Raw genomic sequence first — 16032 nt, 5'->3', positions numbered from 1 at the left:
CAGCAAAGCACCGGAGCTGCGTGCAACAACACACGAGCGTGTGCGCCTGGCTCGAGCTCCACCGCCGTGCAGTGCAGGCTCGGTCTGCAACACCGTTGGAGTATTTGTTTGTACTGTATCTCGAATCTGCCTGAACCAACCGGCCGTCAACATCGTCGCAGGCTGCAAACTAGCGAGTGTTTGGGTGCATCTGTCATCAGTTCAAAATTTCCTTGCGAATTGATAACAAAAAGCAGCTTCCGGCCGTTGATCGGTGGCCTGGTCACATCATCACTGTTTCTACTGCTTGGAGACCTCTTCGATACACTAACTTCCTTTTTCAAAAAAGGCCAAAAGCCACATATATTAAGAATCACATGTCCTCATTAAAATCAACCTTAGGTAAATCATCTTCTTCCTAACTCCATCAGCAATGTGCCATGAGCAAATCGCCCCTGGGCCTCCCATCTCAGCGTAGCAAATCATCGTCGCGGAGAAAAAACATGTCGTAGACAGCCTGTAGAACACCCCAGGTCCGATTAAACGACGTCGGGGAATACAAATCTCACACACTCCCTGACAAAGCCGAGGCAGGTCGACCTTTGTCAATCGAAACTAGAAGCGGAGGACCAAGACGCGAAACTACATTGTTCGTAGGACAACGAAATCGAGACAAAAATGCAGATGAAAAAACGCAGATCCGGAGAACTAGATCTGCGGGCACAACATTCTCTACATGCCTCTCGACGATGCGAAAAGACCTTATTCCACACTCACAGGAACGTCGCCATCTCGCCACCGTCGATCGAAGCCATAAACTAAATTATCACAAACCCTACCACCACCTGACCAAAAGCTTGTGGGTCCCCGCCCCCTCCCGTCATGGGAGAAACAGACGGAGGGTGAGGGGACCCTCGTTCTCGCCAGGTCACGAATAGGTTGGAAGAAAATGATAAGCCCATTTTATACACTGACTTCATACACTAACTGTTGGATTATAATGTGGAGTAATACTTCTTTTGTTGTTGTTAAAAAGAAGCGTTTGTAGTTGGCAAGATTCATCAATAAGACAAATAGTCTGATAACATGTGTCATGTGCGAAAAATTGCCAGAGATAAATAGATTTAATTTGTCTTCTTTGTATATTTTGCTAATTCCCAATCAATAACCATTTTCTTAAACTACTTCCACCGTCTCATAATTTAGAGCAACTCCAACGGGCCGACCCAAACGGACGGCGCTTTTGTCCGCTTTTTGTCCGTTTGGGTCGACCCGACGGACACAAACGTCCGGCGCTGTATTTGGGTCGGCGCGAGCGCCCAACGCTGGCCCGACCCATTTCGTCGGCGCGCCAAAAAAAAGTATTGCAAGCCTTTTGAAAATAAATACATGCATTTAATTAAACATAAAAGCCGGCCACGAAGGCCGGCGAAAGTCCACATTACATTAATTAAAACACTAAAAACTAGACGACGTGCTGCCCTAGGCGTCCTCGGCAGCGGCGGCGTCTGCGTCGGGACCGGTGAGGTCGATCAACGTCGGCGCGGGGCCGGCCCAAGGGAACGTTGTGTTCCGGATGGCGGTGATGTCGGGCTTTGCCGCCGCTGCCTGGGCCTGGCGCGCCTCCTCTTCGGCCTCGCGCTCGAGCATCTGCAGGTGCTCGCCCTCCCGGCGGTCCTCGGCAAGCCGAACGCGGCGCCAGTGGTCGGGGTAGGCCGCCTCCTGCTTCTCCGTTGCCCCGAGCCAGATCGGCAGAGCGCTGACCCACTCGCGCACTACTCCGGTCCAGGAGTAGCGCTCGAGGTAGGCCGGCTCCTCCGGCTCGGCTTTGGGCGGGGACGGCGGGGCCACCGGCGGCACGACGCAGTCGCCTGTCGCGGCGAGGGCCATGGCCTCTGCCATGGCAGCCTCGAAAGCCGCCTCGTCCGCCTTCCTCCACCGCTCCTCCTCCTTGCTCTCCTTGATGGCCGCCTGGTAGGCGGCCTCGGCCTCCTGGTCCTCGTCGCGGACGACGAGCGCGGGCGGCTGCAGGCTGTGGTCGACGCCGCGGACGCCGCGTCGCCTCGCCTCCTCGTGCTCGAAGGCGAACCATCGAGCCCAGTTGGGCGAGTCGACGGCGAAGTGCGGGTCGGTGCGCTGCTCCGACGTCAGCAACGCCCGCCGGTGCCGCACCTGCTCCGCATGGGCCCTCGCCGTCCGCGGCGCCGCCGGCACTGGGATCCTCTTCGGATCCAAATGCCAGTCATGCGGCAGCGTCACGTCCGGGTACGGCAGAGGCACGCGGTGGTGCCAGTGCTACTCAGCCTGGTGCAACGGCACGTTGATGCGCTGCCTCTGCCGGGGAGCGCGCGCCGGCGCGGGGAGGGCAGGGAGGGAGGGGGAATGGCGGGCGGGGGCTTTGCCCTTTCGGCTGCTGCCGATGCCGGAGAAGAAACCCATGCTGGCGGTGGCTAGGGTTGTCGCCGGCGTGGGGGCAGGGGTGGCCAGATGGGGACGGGGGGCGAGTGGTAGTGGATGAGGACGCCACCGCCGCACGCCCGGCTTAAAGAAGGACGACCGCCGTCGCTGACGCGTGGGCCCAAGGTGGGCGGTCGTCATAAATTATGTTGACCGTCATAGTTGGACGGCCGCCAGGTGGGGACGCGGCGGACGGCGAGGAGACGCGCGGCGTGTCCGCTTTGCGTCCGCGCCGACGCATTCTAGGCGCAATTTTGGGCCAAAAATGGGTCGGCGCGGACGCCAGGCGGACACGATTTGAGTTTGGATCGGCGCGTTGGGCCGCCACTTTTGTCTGCGCCGACCCAAACGGACGCGGGCGGACGAAATGGGTCACCCCATTGGAGTTGCTCTTAGGACGTTTTTTGACACTACACTCGTTTTACATTATGGAACAGAGGGAGTACTTGATTCGAACCGTAATCTTGTCGAGGCTAGGGAGTGGAAAATAAAACAAGAAAAATCTCAAGATCATCTATGTTTTATAGAAAAACAAATAAATGAATAAATTGCCATTTTTGTGCGGTAAAAGACAGTCATGTTTGTATGTTTTTCTTCTTATTTTATCGAAGACATAAAATAAATAACCATTTTTAATAGCAGTGCAAGGACCATTTTAAGCTGTTTTTGAAAGCTAGGGACTTTACTTGGGCGATTTCATAGTTTATAATTCTTTTTTTCTATGATTCAAGTTAGAATCACACAATGATTCATTGATTAATAGTCTTTTTTCTAAATTGTAAAACGGGCTAGAGTGTGGGAAGACGCTCTTGTAGTAGTACAGTATTAGTTTAGAAGGCGGCGAGTGGGGTCCCATTATGCAACAAATTCTATCGAGTCTACTGGAACCAAACAATCAACATCTGGCAGCGGTGCCAGGGCGGGAATAAAATCGATTTTTGTGAATAAGCGAAATGAATTGTTTGGACAAAGCGTTTTGCTCATTGCTGGAGTAACAAAAGGGGCTTTCAGCGAAACAAAACAAATACGAAAAGTAAAAAGGGACCCAGGTTTGGGCGTGCATCAACATCGGATTCGATCTCTCCAAAAAAGAAAAAAAAACTGACAATGTATTGAACCTTAACCACGCAACTGAAGCAGACGACAACGGTTCACATGGAGCGAGCCGGAAAATGGCAGAAACGCGTGGAATGCTTCCTTCCTTGTGATAGCAGTGTTGAACTAACTTACGCGGCCCTTGTATCGCACTCGCCATTGGAAATACACTACTTTGTCCGGTCATAAATTGACGCTGCTTCTAAAGTAGTACTCCCTCCGTTCCAAATTACTCGTCGTGGTTTTAGTTCAAATTTGAACTAAAACACGACGAGTAATTTGGAACGGAGGGAGTAGCTTTCAAGCGTAACGACGTACTTCCTCCGTTCTAAAATAGATGACTCAACTTTGTACTAAAGTTAGTACAAAGTTGAGTCGTCTATTTTGGAACGGAGGGAGTAAACAACAGCGCAATCCTAGCAAGAAAGACTAAAATTAAGCATGGCCAGAAACTTTTCACAATGATTTCCAAAATAAGTTGAGACCAACAAGCGCAACAAATTGTATACCAAACTAGTACTACTACAAAAAAACATGAAACATCCTGTGCCAAATACGCACGAAAGTCCATTTCCTTATTTATTAGAAAAACTCCTACAAAAATACTATCCTACCGTGCATCTGGATAATACTCCTAATTGTTAGTAGAAAACATCAGTGTCGCCAGCAAGCTTCCAGTTGGTTGGTTGATTCTAAACAAAGGATCGGCTGATCCATGCGTGTAAAAGTATTTCACCTTTATTAAGCTGATTATAAGCTAATAATTTAGCTGGATAGAGCCTAAATACAGCTAGAGCGTAGCATCAAGTGAGCCAACGGGTCAACTTCTAATTGCGACATCATCATCTCAACTCCTTGAACCCACAGACCCTCCAATCTTGCATATAAAACTTCCCGCCAACTCCTTATACTCCCCTCCAACAACCAGATTGCAATAATAGGCGGCCAATATTTGTCCATTTTTATTTAAACAAACTAGATAAAACAAGAAACACGTCTAGATTAAAAACCCTCGGGTTAAAGCCACCACAACAAAGGCTCCGAACAAACACCAGGTCTCCAGTCGTCGTCTCCTCCGGAAGCCAACCAGCAAACGATTGTGTCTGCACCGAACAGGCCGGCAGCCAAGAAGCGGTGCGGTGCAGGCGTCGGCCACCGATCGATCGAGGCCATGTCGAACCCCGACGTGGAGGCCGCCGGCCCGGCCAGGGCGGCGACGACGGGGATCAAGCCGCCGCCGGGGAGGTACTACGCGGGCGGCGACGGGCAGCACGCCGCGCCGGTGGCGCCCTTCTACTACGGCCAGGAGGCGGAGCGCGAGCGGCAGCACCACACGTGGCTGGTGCCGGTGGTGGTGCTCGCCAACGTGGCCATGTTCATCGTGGTCATGTACTACAACGACTGCCCGCGCAACGGCAGGGACGCCGACTGCCTCGGCGGCGGCTTCCTCCGCCGCTTCTCCTTCCAGCCGCTCAAGGAGAACCCCCTCTTCGGGCCCTCCTCCGCCACGTAAGCGCACAGATATCTTCTCTCTTCCCCGCCGTCTCAAATCTTTCGATTCGCTTGCTTGTACTCATCGGCGGATTGGATCATGGGCACGGCGCTGCATGCAGGCTGGGGAAGTACGGCGGGCTGGACCGGTACAAGGTGGTGCACGGGGGCCAGGGGTGGCGGCTGGAGACGAGCACCTGGCTGCACGCCGGCCTCATCCACCTCGGCGCCAACATGATCAGCCTCATCTTCGTCGGCGTCCGCCTCGAGCAGCAGTTCGGATTCTGTAAGCGCCGGACCCGACCGACGACTCTGTCTAGAACGACGACGAGGTCGTCTACAGCGTGCGCACGCTGTTTCTATTTGTTTTGTTTTGTTTTCTGACCGGGTTTCGCCGCACTTGTCGCGTCGTGCAGGGAAGGTCGGCCTGGTCTACCTCTTCTCGGGGCTCGGCGGGAGCGTGCTCTCGGTGCTCTTCATCAGGAACGGCGTCTCCGTCGGCGCCTCCGGCGCGCTCTTCGGGCTCCTCGGGGCCATGCTGTCCGAGCTCATCACCAACTGGACCATCTACACCAACAGGGTACGCGCGCATCCCCCCTCGTCTCTGCTACTACTCCTATTTGATTCTGCTCATGTCGAACACCTTGACGTTGCTCTGACATGGAATGACACCATTATCGCAGCTCGCGGCCATGGCGAACCTGATTATCATCGCCGCCATCAACCTGGCGCTGGGGATACTGCCCCACGTCGACAACTTCGCGCACATCGGCGGGTTCCTCACCGGCTTCCTCCTCGGCTTCGTGCTGCTGATCCAGCCCCGGTTCGGATGGCTGGAGCAGCCCTTCGGCGGCAAGACAAAGTCCAAGTACACGGCTTGCCAGATCGTCCTCCTGATCGTCGCCCTCCTCCTAGCGATTGCAGGGTAAGCGTCGTTACAAGATACAGTACAAACTCTTCGTCCAAATTCTACACGCTTCCTGTGTGGTAATTAATCTGAAGCCATGTTTGTATGTACACAGGTTCGCCGTTGGATTGCTGATGGTGTTCCGCGGGGTGAACGGCAACGACCATTGCAGCTGGTGCCACTACCTTACCTGCGTCCCGACGTCGCACTGGAAGTGTGACAACTAAAAAAAGAGGACAACAGCTGTGGAGACAAACGTGCTGCCCATCCAGACAATTGCTTCAGCTTGGCCTTTTATACTTTTTCGCTGTATAGAACTTGAAGGCTGCACCTTTTGCATTCCTTTGTCGTCCAAGAGGCGTTGATTAGCAATTCTGCTTGAATATGTTATTAAAGCTCTGTAAATCACTCTGCTTTGTTTGTGCCTAAAGCGTTTGTTCATTCTTTGGTTCTACATAGTCGGTCGCGTTTGCAATGTTAGAGACTAAAAACAGGCGAAGAACGAACGTCCGTTTTCCGTCGCTGAATGAATTGGTGCGATCAGTATGCACTAGCCTGCTCTGCTTGCAGAGTCATGAAATGGCATAGTTGGCATGAAACAGTGTCAGGACTTGAGTCATTTTTCTACGCTAATAGAATGGTTTATATTGCAAGATCGAACATGGATGCAGTAAGCACAACTTGAACAAACCATACACTTTTCACAAGGGAGAATTATCCTATAACAAATATCAATCCAAAATTTAATTCCAAATGGAAGAGGGAAGGGCTACAGAACACGTAGAAAGAATCACACCACACCTCAGTAACTAACTCTTTCTAAAGAACCAACAATGTAGTAGTAGAAAATAAAGCTATTTCCGCATCAACTTGATATCAGTGCTAATCCCTCCAACCCATCCCCAAAAGACTCAAAATCAGGGGAATCTAAACGGGGGGAATAAGAAAAGGTTATAAACATGGATACAACTAAACTATCCTGATGTTAATGGTAGCTTCCAAAATGTTTTCGTTGCTATAAGTATTTTCTCAGCACTGCCTGATTCAGGCTCACTGTCGTGTACCTGAGTAGTCCACCGAATCGACTGAGCTACCTGTACAGCCTTGTTGATCACATCTGGGGAGTCCCGTATTACAGCAGTTCCTTCTGGGCGCAGTATGCGGTCCATCTCCAACATGACATCAAACAGGTCACATCTGCAACAAGTAGAAATGCAATCAGTTATTAGGTACTCCATTCGTTCACAAATATAAGATGTTGACTTTTTTCTGAATCGGATGTATATACACGTTTTAGTGTGTTTGTCACTCATTTCAGTCCGCATGTAGTCCATATTGAAATATCCAAAACATGTTATATTTGTGAACGGAGGGAGTAGCTCATAGTTCCTACCGTCCATTTAGTAGGTGCTTATCCCATCAAATAAACGTAAAGCTTGATTTTAAAACTTGCATAGAGTATTCTCTTGTACTCTACCATGACAGTTATCATCTGGGTTACACATACCAAGTAACCCCAGTTTTGGGCAAGTCTAGATCATGCATTTTTCTTATTATTGCATTTTTTACATTCCTGTTTCAAAGTGGCCGTATATGAACTGAGAATTTCTGGGTGCTACTTGGTTTGCACTGAAATTATATATAGTATTTCAGGAATAAATTAGATTACTCTAAAATTGCAGAAAAATAGAACAGGTTAACAACACTATACTGTCTCAAGTTTATTATAGTCGGTCTACCTGATTTTTCCGGACTTCGGGTCGCTTATCAAAGAATTGATTCCATCAGCATGAATGAGATCATAGGTACGAGGATATGTTGAGAAAGGCTCACACCTGGAACCAAAGTCATACAATCAATTTCAGAACTACAACATGCAAGAACACCGATTATTAGTCCATTCATGTAAATGGCTCGATTCATTCACTTGATAGGTGAAATGTTGATCATATAAAACTTGCTAGTTAAATCTTGAACAAGGCACCAACATAAAAGCCATATAATTTTATTTTTCAGTAGCCAGATAATGTTTTGAGATCTACTAGAAGAGATGAAGTTTGAAATGTAAAATTCTATATCAACAATACCAAGATAATCAGTTCACAATGAATGCTAGAGCAGGTGGCAGGCCCAAGCAGTTTCCCAGCATCATATGCAAACTTGCTGACAAATATGTAGATAGCTTGGAAAAGGTGGATGAACAACCTAAAAACTTGAAATTTCTAGTGTTTGCAAAATCACCACAAACAGGCAGCTGGAAAGTAAGATGGACATGGAATCATATGTTGGACGTGGTATCCAGTTTGTAATTTAGAAGCTAGCAATGTCGTTAATAGTTAACCAAGGGAAAAAGAAGCACATGGGCAAGCAAGGTACTGAAATTGTCTGTAACTGTATGAGTTAAACAAATTAAGTATTGAATACTTACCAGTCATGGTAAACTCCAATCAGGCCCCTGTCATATATTACTCCCAGTGTCAACGGATTTTTAGCAGGAACAACATTCATTACCCACACAGGATCAGACGCTACAGCAGCCGCAAATCCTCCAAAGAAAGCATTCATGTCCATGACATTACGTATGAGTGCAGTACCTAGCTTGACACCAAGTGATCTCTTGTAATATGATACTCTTTTAACCCATTTCTGTGTATCTGCTTCAAACAAGTTTACACCATCATCCATAAAGGAGGCCCTAGCAGAAGGTTTAGACAGTCTATTTGGCCACTTATCAATGGAACCGACAGCTATTTCTTCCAACAGAGAAACTTTACTAATGCATTTCTTCAACTTGAAGTACCTGCACACAGAAACCCTATAATCAATCAAACAGAAATATACAAAATGCTCTGGCGTACTGAAAAGCTAGAAACACAATTTGCAAGGACACACAAAAAAAAGACAGAAAACTATTACCATGCTTCGTCTGGATCATCATCAGTACTACACAAATCAAGGCCAAATTCATTTTGGTTAGGAAGACATGACGCCTGATTAGGTTTCTTCCAAATGGCAGTGTTACCGTCTACGGTAATTAACTTGTAACACAAAGACTCTGCCATTGCTTGAAGTTCACCCCATTCCTTCTCCTGCTTCTTCCACTGCACAGGGGGGCCGGATATAATCAGATATCCTCCCGGTCTAAGTAGACGGTCAACTTCAATCAAATAACTGCCATCTGCCAGTTTGTACATGTCAGAGAGAGGGAGGGCAGATGTGCATGTTGAATGCAGAAGAAAACATTACTTACTGTAGGCAGTAAAAGGTATCAAACATCGGGAGCAATGGACGAAATCAAAAGACTGTGCTGGAAATGGAAGGCGGCGTGTTCCCAACATCAAAAGAAATGCAGGAATTCCTCTCTCCAGCGCAAATTGTATTTGCGACTTATGTGAATCTCTTGGGGCGAAGGAAAGTGCCGTGATATTCTCTTTGAGCAGAAACCCACCAAAGCTAGCAACCTACAAAGGATGGAAAAAAGTTGTAGCCATTTTGCTTGGAAAACAAAACACAGAAGCTCCGTATTAAAGAAAAAATTATTACCCCACAACCCATATCAAGACCTGTCCTCAGGAGACCACTTCTTAGTGGAACATACTTGGTAAGTTTTTCAATATATTGTTCGGCACCATCAGGAAACATAGTTCCGCCACCAGGAAAAAGGAAGTATGAGCCTTCCTGCTTCATCCACCCTTGATGACCTTTTCTTTCAGCAATCTTGCCATAAGGCATGTTATCATGCCATATCTGCATAGAGAACAATAAACAAGCGGTAAATCTCGGTGTAAGAGGAATAGAACTAATCTACATCTTGTCAACACACGAAGTAAACCAATATACTATCTCTGTTTTGTTATTCCCAGTCCCAATGTACATTCCTCAGGTAAGGTCAACGTAACAAACACATAGCTGAAAGGTGCAAGAGCTAGACTTGATTTTTTTAAGTCCTTGGTCATGCTAGCTCAGATGGCATCAAAACTTGTGCCTAGTAGCTCGCTTAGTCTTATCTTATCCATCAGACCTGTTAGCTAAAAATGCGAGCGCACATTTCACCTCCTAATCCGAAAATCATATCCGTGAAAAATCTTCCTAATCACTAGTATTTCCCAAATTCAGAACCAGTCTGGCATTCAATACCTCTAGACATCATCCAGTAACTTCCACTCTAATAACTGCATCATTTCGAAAATGCATAGATTCAGATTTCAGAAAGCCATGCAAATATTAACCACTCAGAGCATGCGATGCAAAAGCTGGTCGTACACTAGCAAAGGTACACAACAAATCAAAGCAAAAGTCCTACAGAAGCATTACTCTGCCAAGACACTAGCTGAAACCTGCAATTACAACAGTTAATTAATTTTTAGTGGAACGGCCAGTGGCAACAGCACGAACCTTATGGAGGCTCTCGGGCCAGGGCACGGGCACGCGGTAGCCGGGCGGCGGCGGGACGAGGCACGCGGGCGCCTCCCCCCGCGCGGGGCAGTGGCGCTCGCGGTAGTAGTTCATCTCGCGGCTGAGGCGGGAGCTTCGGCGGGGGTCCTCGCAGGGGAGGAGGTCCACCTCCGAGGCGGCGCAGGGCGGCACCGCCGCGCCGGTGAGGGCGGCGACGGTGTCCCCGCGGCGCGGCGTGAAGACGAGCGCGAGGAAGACGACCACGGCCACGAGGAACACCGCCCAGACGGCGTCGAGGAACGACCACTGCCACTGCGCGCCGCCGCCGCTGCTCCCGCGGCGGTGCGGCCGCAGGGAGCTGAGGAGGCCCATCGGGCGGTGGCAGGAGGCGGTGGCCGCGGCGGGGCCGCGAGGGCGTGTGGCGTGCTGGTTCGATCGGTCGATGGGATCAGGCCATGGGGGAGGGGGATTTGGATTCCGAGCTTTAGTTGATGGGCTTGTGTGCTTTGCGTATTGGCGTGCTCGTCTCGTGTTCCGTCGCGGGACAAAGAGCAACAGAGGGCGTGAGATGAGATCTGTGTGCGGAGAGAGATGAGTGGTGAGATTAGGCTTAATAGGAGCTCTGTTTATTCGAAAACACCATGCTTAGAACGTGTATGCAAAAATAACTAACTTATATACATCTTCGAGGCCCAAACACCATCTCCAACAGATGATAATTTACATCATGTCCTCCAAGTGATGTACTCCCTCCGTTCCTGTCATGACCCCGATTCCAAATCACATCGATCTAGCCGATAACACCTCATATCACTTTGCGGCCTCACGCACGGTATTCCCACGGGTGTCGCCTTACCATGGTCCGGGACCTCCGAGGCGGCGCAGGGCGGCACCGCCGCGCCGGTGAATGGCTTGACAGACCACAAGAATATGAGGTATCAATGAGCATGAATGCATGACATGATCTTGATTATCAAATGGTAGACGGAGATCAGGATACAACTAAAGAGAGGGAGAACTCAAAGGAACATATATCTTTCTGAGTTGTGGATGCATAGATTAGTATGTCGAGCAAAGCTCAACATTTCTTCCAGATAACCCATGCAGAAAGGTAGAACTGGCAGAGTCACAATGTAGAATGGATAACTCATCAAGAGCGCTCTGGTTGTGATCTTTTGGTTCAAAAGAACTTCTGCCATAAGCAGTTCATGGTATTTGGAAGAAGGAAATACCACGGACCTCGAGGACTATCGCAAAGGTTACTAATATCCTAAAGGAACGAGCAAACACTATCAACATGAATGAGTAGAGTGAATCTCGGGTTCAAGAACCCACGAATAGAATACCTCTAACTAATAATATCACGGGATGCTTTCGAGAATGATGGCCAGGATCATCACATTGGAAATACAAAACATTGCTAGATTACTAGGTGACTCCCTAAAACACCTAGGGTCATAATAATAGCTCCAACATATATGTCGAGGCAACAAAGTACCTCAACTCACCGATTAGTGTGGTGAAACTAGCCCAAAGGAACATCGGTAACAAGAAGAGGGAATTTGCAAATGCTTCAGATTAGTTAGAAACCTGGGATGACTCGGACAACATAACGACTGTAAATGCTCAAAAAGATTTGAGACATCCTGCAAAATAGTGGCATGACCACTCAGCATCACAATATCAAGGTTCCGAGATCAACTATCAACACATGGAAGTAGTAGAAACTGAACTGAGGCTTGAGACCAACAATCCTACGAGTCTACGGATTAGTAACACGTGATCCTGATAGAAAGATGAGAAGCCTAGTTCTTAATCCCCGTAGAAGAGAAGAGGGTGACTCAGATCAGAGGACATAAGGTAAAGGAGTAAAAAGAGCCTTACGTTCCCTTCCCCAATCAATTCCCTTACATAACTAAAGCATTTCTAGACACAACTTCGACCGGTTTGGCTTGATAATCCTACAAGCAGTCAGGCTCTGATACCAAAGCTGTCAGGACCCCGATTCCAAGTCACATCGATCTAGCCGGTAACACCTCATATCACTTTGCGGCCTCACGCACGGTATTCCCACGGGTGTCGCCTTACCATGGCCCGGGACCGTTTGCGCCTTTTGGCTCACGTATATGATAGTGTCGCTAGTATCCATATGACAGAGAACCCGGGCCGACATGACTAGTCGTGAACCCAAAGTGGCACTAACTTACGGGGACAGGCATACATGAATCAACATCGAGCATGTCGGTCAGCAGCGTGCGAATCCGGGCTGTAGCACTGGGCTAACAGGACTCCGGTGAACCGAGCTGTAGCAGGCTAGGCAGGACTCCGGATGTCACCGCGTGACATTTCCCCGAAGGGACAGACACATGAACGAAGCGAATCACATGCCGGCCAGTCAAGTGTTCCGGAGCAGTAGTGCTGGGCTAGCAGGACTCCGGTGAACCGGGCTGTAGCGGACTACTATGGCTCATGGAAGCACAAGACTACATTTCCCCATAAGAGAGGCTACCAAGGATAAACAACTAGGTTGTCGGAGCCCACACATACCAAGCATTTCAATCATACACACAATATGCTCGATATGTGTAAATACAACATGGCATCACAACAAAACTCTACGACTCAAAGTATTTATTCAATAGGCTCCGGGGAGCGAGATATTACAAACATGGGTCTCATGACCCAACATTCAGAGCATACAAGTCAAAGCACATGCGGAAGCTTAACTTGTCTGAGTACAGACAACTACAAATGAAAAAGGCTGAGAAGCCTGACTATCTACAAGACCCTGCCGAGGGCACAAGATCGTAGCTGAGGTAACAAGCTAAACGTCGAAGTCCAAGCGGTACTACTAGCGAGACTGAAGTCTCTCTGCAAAAACATAAAATAGGCAAACGTGAGTACAAATGTACCCAGCAAGACTTACATCAGAACTAACTACATATGCATCGGTATCAACAAAGGGGGTAGTGGAGTTTAACTGCAACAAGCCAGCTTTGACTCAGTGGCTAACCTGAACTGCGACTGCAAGCAACTCTTTTGAGGTGGCGCACACGAGTCCACATATTCACCGATCAATACACCACTATGGATCCGCTCCCGTCTACCTACGAGAACGCCATCCATAGCACTCATGCTTATCTTGCGAGTTTTAGAGTATCCACTTTCACTTGTCTATGAACTGTTATAGGCAACCCAGAAGTCCTTTACCGCGGACACGGCTATTCGAATAATTCATTTATAACCCTGCAGGGGTGTACTTCTTCACACATGTTTCCACCACTTAGCGTCTGCACACGACATGTGCTCGGCAGACTTCAAGCAAAAGCCGATGTGGGTGTAGACCACGACCTAACTAACCACACAAGTCTCTAGTCCAGGTTTATCGCCTATTCGGGTTCCATCCGCAAGGAAATCCGGCCGGGGTGTCCTCAACGGCCCCAAACGATGTTTGCAGGGTTCCTGAGACACCAAACGGGCGCCCGGTACACCGTGCCACGTACCTACCGCATCACAGCCGACCCCGCGGGTCAGCGCTGCGCACGGCCTCCAGTATGCTACAAACACCAGAAACTACTTGCAACTCCTGGACAGAGGACAAGGGGGGTTAATAAGTCGAGCGGGGTCATATTTCAGGGCCCAGCGTGTGGTAGTAGCTATTCATGGATCACAAACACAGAACTCAGTTCCTGAGGACGGCTTCAATGAGACAACCCACCATGTACTCCTACATGGCCTCTCACCGCTACCTTTACCAAATCGTGTTCACACATTTAGCTCTCAACAGTAGGACATGTTCACCACATTCCAATTCATCCCCGATGAATCGGACCTGACTCAACTCTAAGCAGTATCAGGCATGACAAACAAGCATGAATGAGTAGGCACATCAGGGCTCAAACAACTCCTACTCATGCTAGTGGGTTTCATCTATTTACTGTGGCAATGACAGGTCATGCAGAGGAAAAGGGGTTCAGCTACCGCAGCATGTAATAGTTGAATCGTTGTTGTCCTAATGCAGTAAAAGGGAGCAGGAGCGGGAGAGTGGGATTGTATCGAAATGAACAAGGGGGTTTTGCTTGCCTGGCACTTCTGAAGATAATATAGTTCTTCATCGGTGTCATCGAACTCATCGTCGGAACCACGTCTATCGTGAGGGAACAACAACCGGCAACAGGGAAGGAACAATATCAATGCAATGCGCAATATGATGCATGATCATGACATGTCAATATGCTGTGATTTGAGCTAATGCAACTTAGAACAGGTTGGTTTGAGCTCATTTGAATCAAAGATTCAAATGCAAACCCAAAATAAGAGGTCATATTAGTGCATTAACTTGTTTCACCTAAACAGCAAGGTTAAAGTGTTCTAACATGCATGAAACCAGTACAGATGGAAAGATTGGATTTTTCTGATCAATTTTCATATATAAATCTTTGCATTTGGAGTTACAGATTAATTTCTATGAATTTTTGAAGTTTGTAGCATTTTCTGGAATTTCTTGTATAAGAATAATCCAGTAAATGAGTTATTGCGTCAGGGTGACGTCAGCAGTCAACGGAGACGGTCCAGGTCAAACCTGACCTGTGGGTCCCGTCTGTCAGTGGTTAATTAAACTAACTAAATTTAGTTAGCGTTAAACTAACACTAATCCAGTTTAGTTAGTGGCCTGGGGCCAACACGTCAGTGACACGTGTCGGTGATTAGTGGCTAATTAAGCCAGCCACGTCAGCACAGCCGGGAAGAGGCCGCCGGCGACCATCCAGCGCGGCGGAGACACGCCGGAATCGCGCTGCGGCGTCGGCGGGACGTGCCGAGGGGATGTGCGAGGAGCTCCTGCTCGCCCGCATCCATTGGACCAGACGAGAGGCCGCGGGGTGGACGGAAACAACGCCAGCGGCGAGCTACGGCGGCGGCCGAAGCTTGACCACGGCGGGGAACTTCACTTGAGGGCGGTTTCGTGCGAGAGAGGGAGAAGGGACGGTGGCTCACGTAGGTTCCAGCAGAGGCGACGGCGAGGACTGGGGCGCACTCGACGGAGCGAATCGACGGCGGTGTTCGTCGGCATCCGAGGAAGAAGAGGAGCCCGATGGCGATGTTGCAGCGCTTCCGGGGACGTGATATTCGAGGGGGAGATGTGGGCATGGAGGCGAAGCTTGGGGGTACGTTTGGGCGGTGAGGGGTGGCTGTTGCTACGGCAACGACGAGCGACGACGACGGCGCGCTTGGTGGTGCTGCGGGGAGGGAGCTAGAGGAGAGGGGAGAGAGTCAGATGGGGTCGAGGGCGGTCCAGAGCGAGGGGAACAGGACGGGGAGGCCAAGCAGGAGGTGGCGCCTGCGGCCTACGTGGGCGCTCTCTCGCGGCGACAGCAGCTTTGGGGCGAGGGGAGGAAGACGACAGGAGGTCGCTGTGGGCTGGGCTGCACAGTTGGGCCGCCAGGTAGGTCCAGATGAGTGGCCCAGGTAACTCTCTCCCTCTCTTTTCTTTCTGTTTTTCTATTTTTCTACAATTGTTTTGTATTTGGTTTCAAACCAAATGAATTTTGATGCTTCTGAAAGTTATTAGGTGTACTTAGGAAACTAGTCCAGAGCCACATGCAAACTTTCAAAATTATTGGGCTTATATCTAATTTATAGTAAATATAAACCCAATTCAACTAGCTAGTGAATTAATTCAAAGGCCCAAAAATAATTATTTCTGTGAT

The 16032-nt window shown here is 49.1% G+C and overlaps 2 protein-coding genes across 2 annotated transcripts; one reads left to right on the top strand and one right to left on the bottom strand.

Annotated features, from left to right (window-relative positions):
* The first annotated feature begins 4466 nt into the window (after window positions 1-4466).
* On the top strand, window positions 4467-6383 carry LOC123054141 (RHOMBOID-like protein 2). The gene is made up of 5 exons (XM_044477837.1): window positions 4467-5040; window positions 5145-5308; window positions 5439-5602; window positions 5706-5947; window positions 6045-6383. Exons 1-5 carry the CDS (start codon window positions 4703-4705, stop codon window positions 6154-6156), a joined length of 1020 nt encoding a protein of 339 aa, XP_044333772.1. The 5' UTR covers window positions 4467-4702; the 3' UTR covers window positions 6157-6383.
* Window positions 6384-6610: 227 nt separating this feature from the next.
* LOC123054140 (probable pectin methyltransferase QUA3) lies at window positions 6611-10901 on the bottom strand. Its single transcript, XM_044477835.1, has 7 exons — window positions 10325-10901; window positions 9473-9676; window positions 9180-9390; window positions 8846-9107; window positions 8358-8729; window positions 7669-7764; window positions 6611-7126 (listed from the first exon to the last, which is right to left on the bottom strand). Exons 1-7 carry the CDS (start codon window positions 10694-10696, stop codon window positions 6904-6906), a joined length of 1740 nt encoding a protein of 579 aa, XP_044333770.1. The 5' UTR covers window positions 10697-10901; the 3' UTR covers window positions 6611-6903.
* Window positions 10902-16032: the final 5131 nt, after the last annotated feature.

The sequence above is a fragment of the Triticum aestivum genome, chromosome 2D (genome assembly GCF_018294505.1).
Source record: "Triticum aestivum cultivar Chinese Spring chromosome 2D, IWGSC CS RefSeq v2.1, whole genome shotgun sequence".
Classification (NCBI taxonomy): Eukaryota; Viridiplantae; Streptophyta; class Magnoliopsida; order Poales; family Poaceae; genus Triticum; species Triticum aestivum.
The sequence above is the reverse complement of the archived record's forward strand: the minus strand, read 5'-3'. Positions and strand labels throughout refer to the sequence as shown.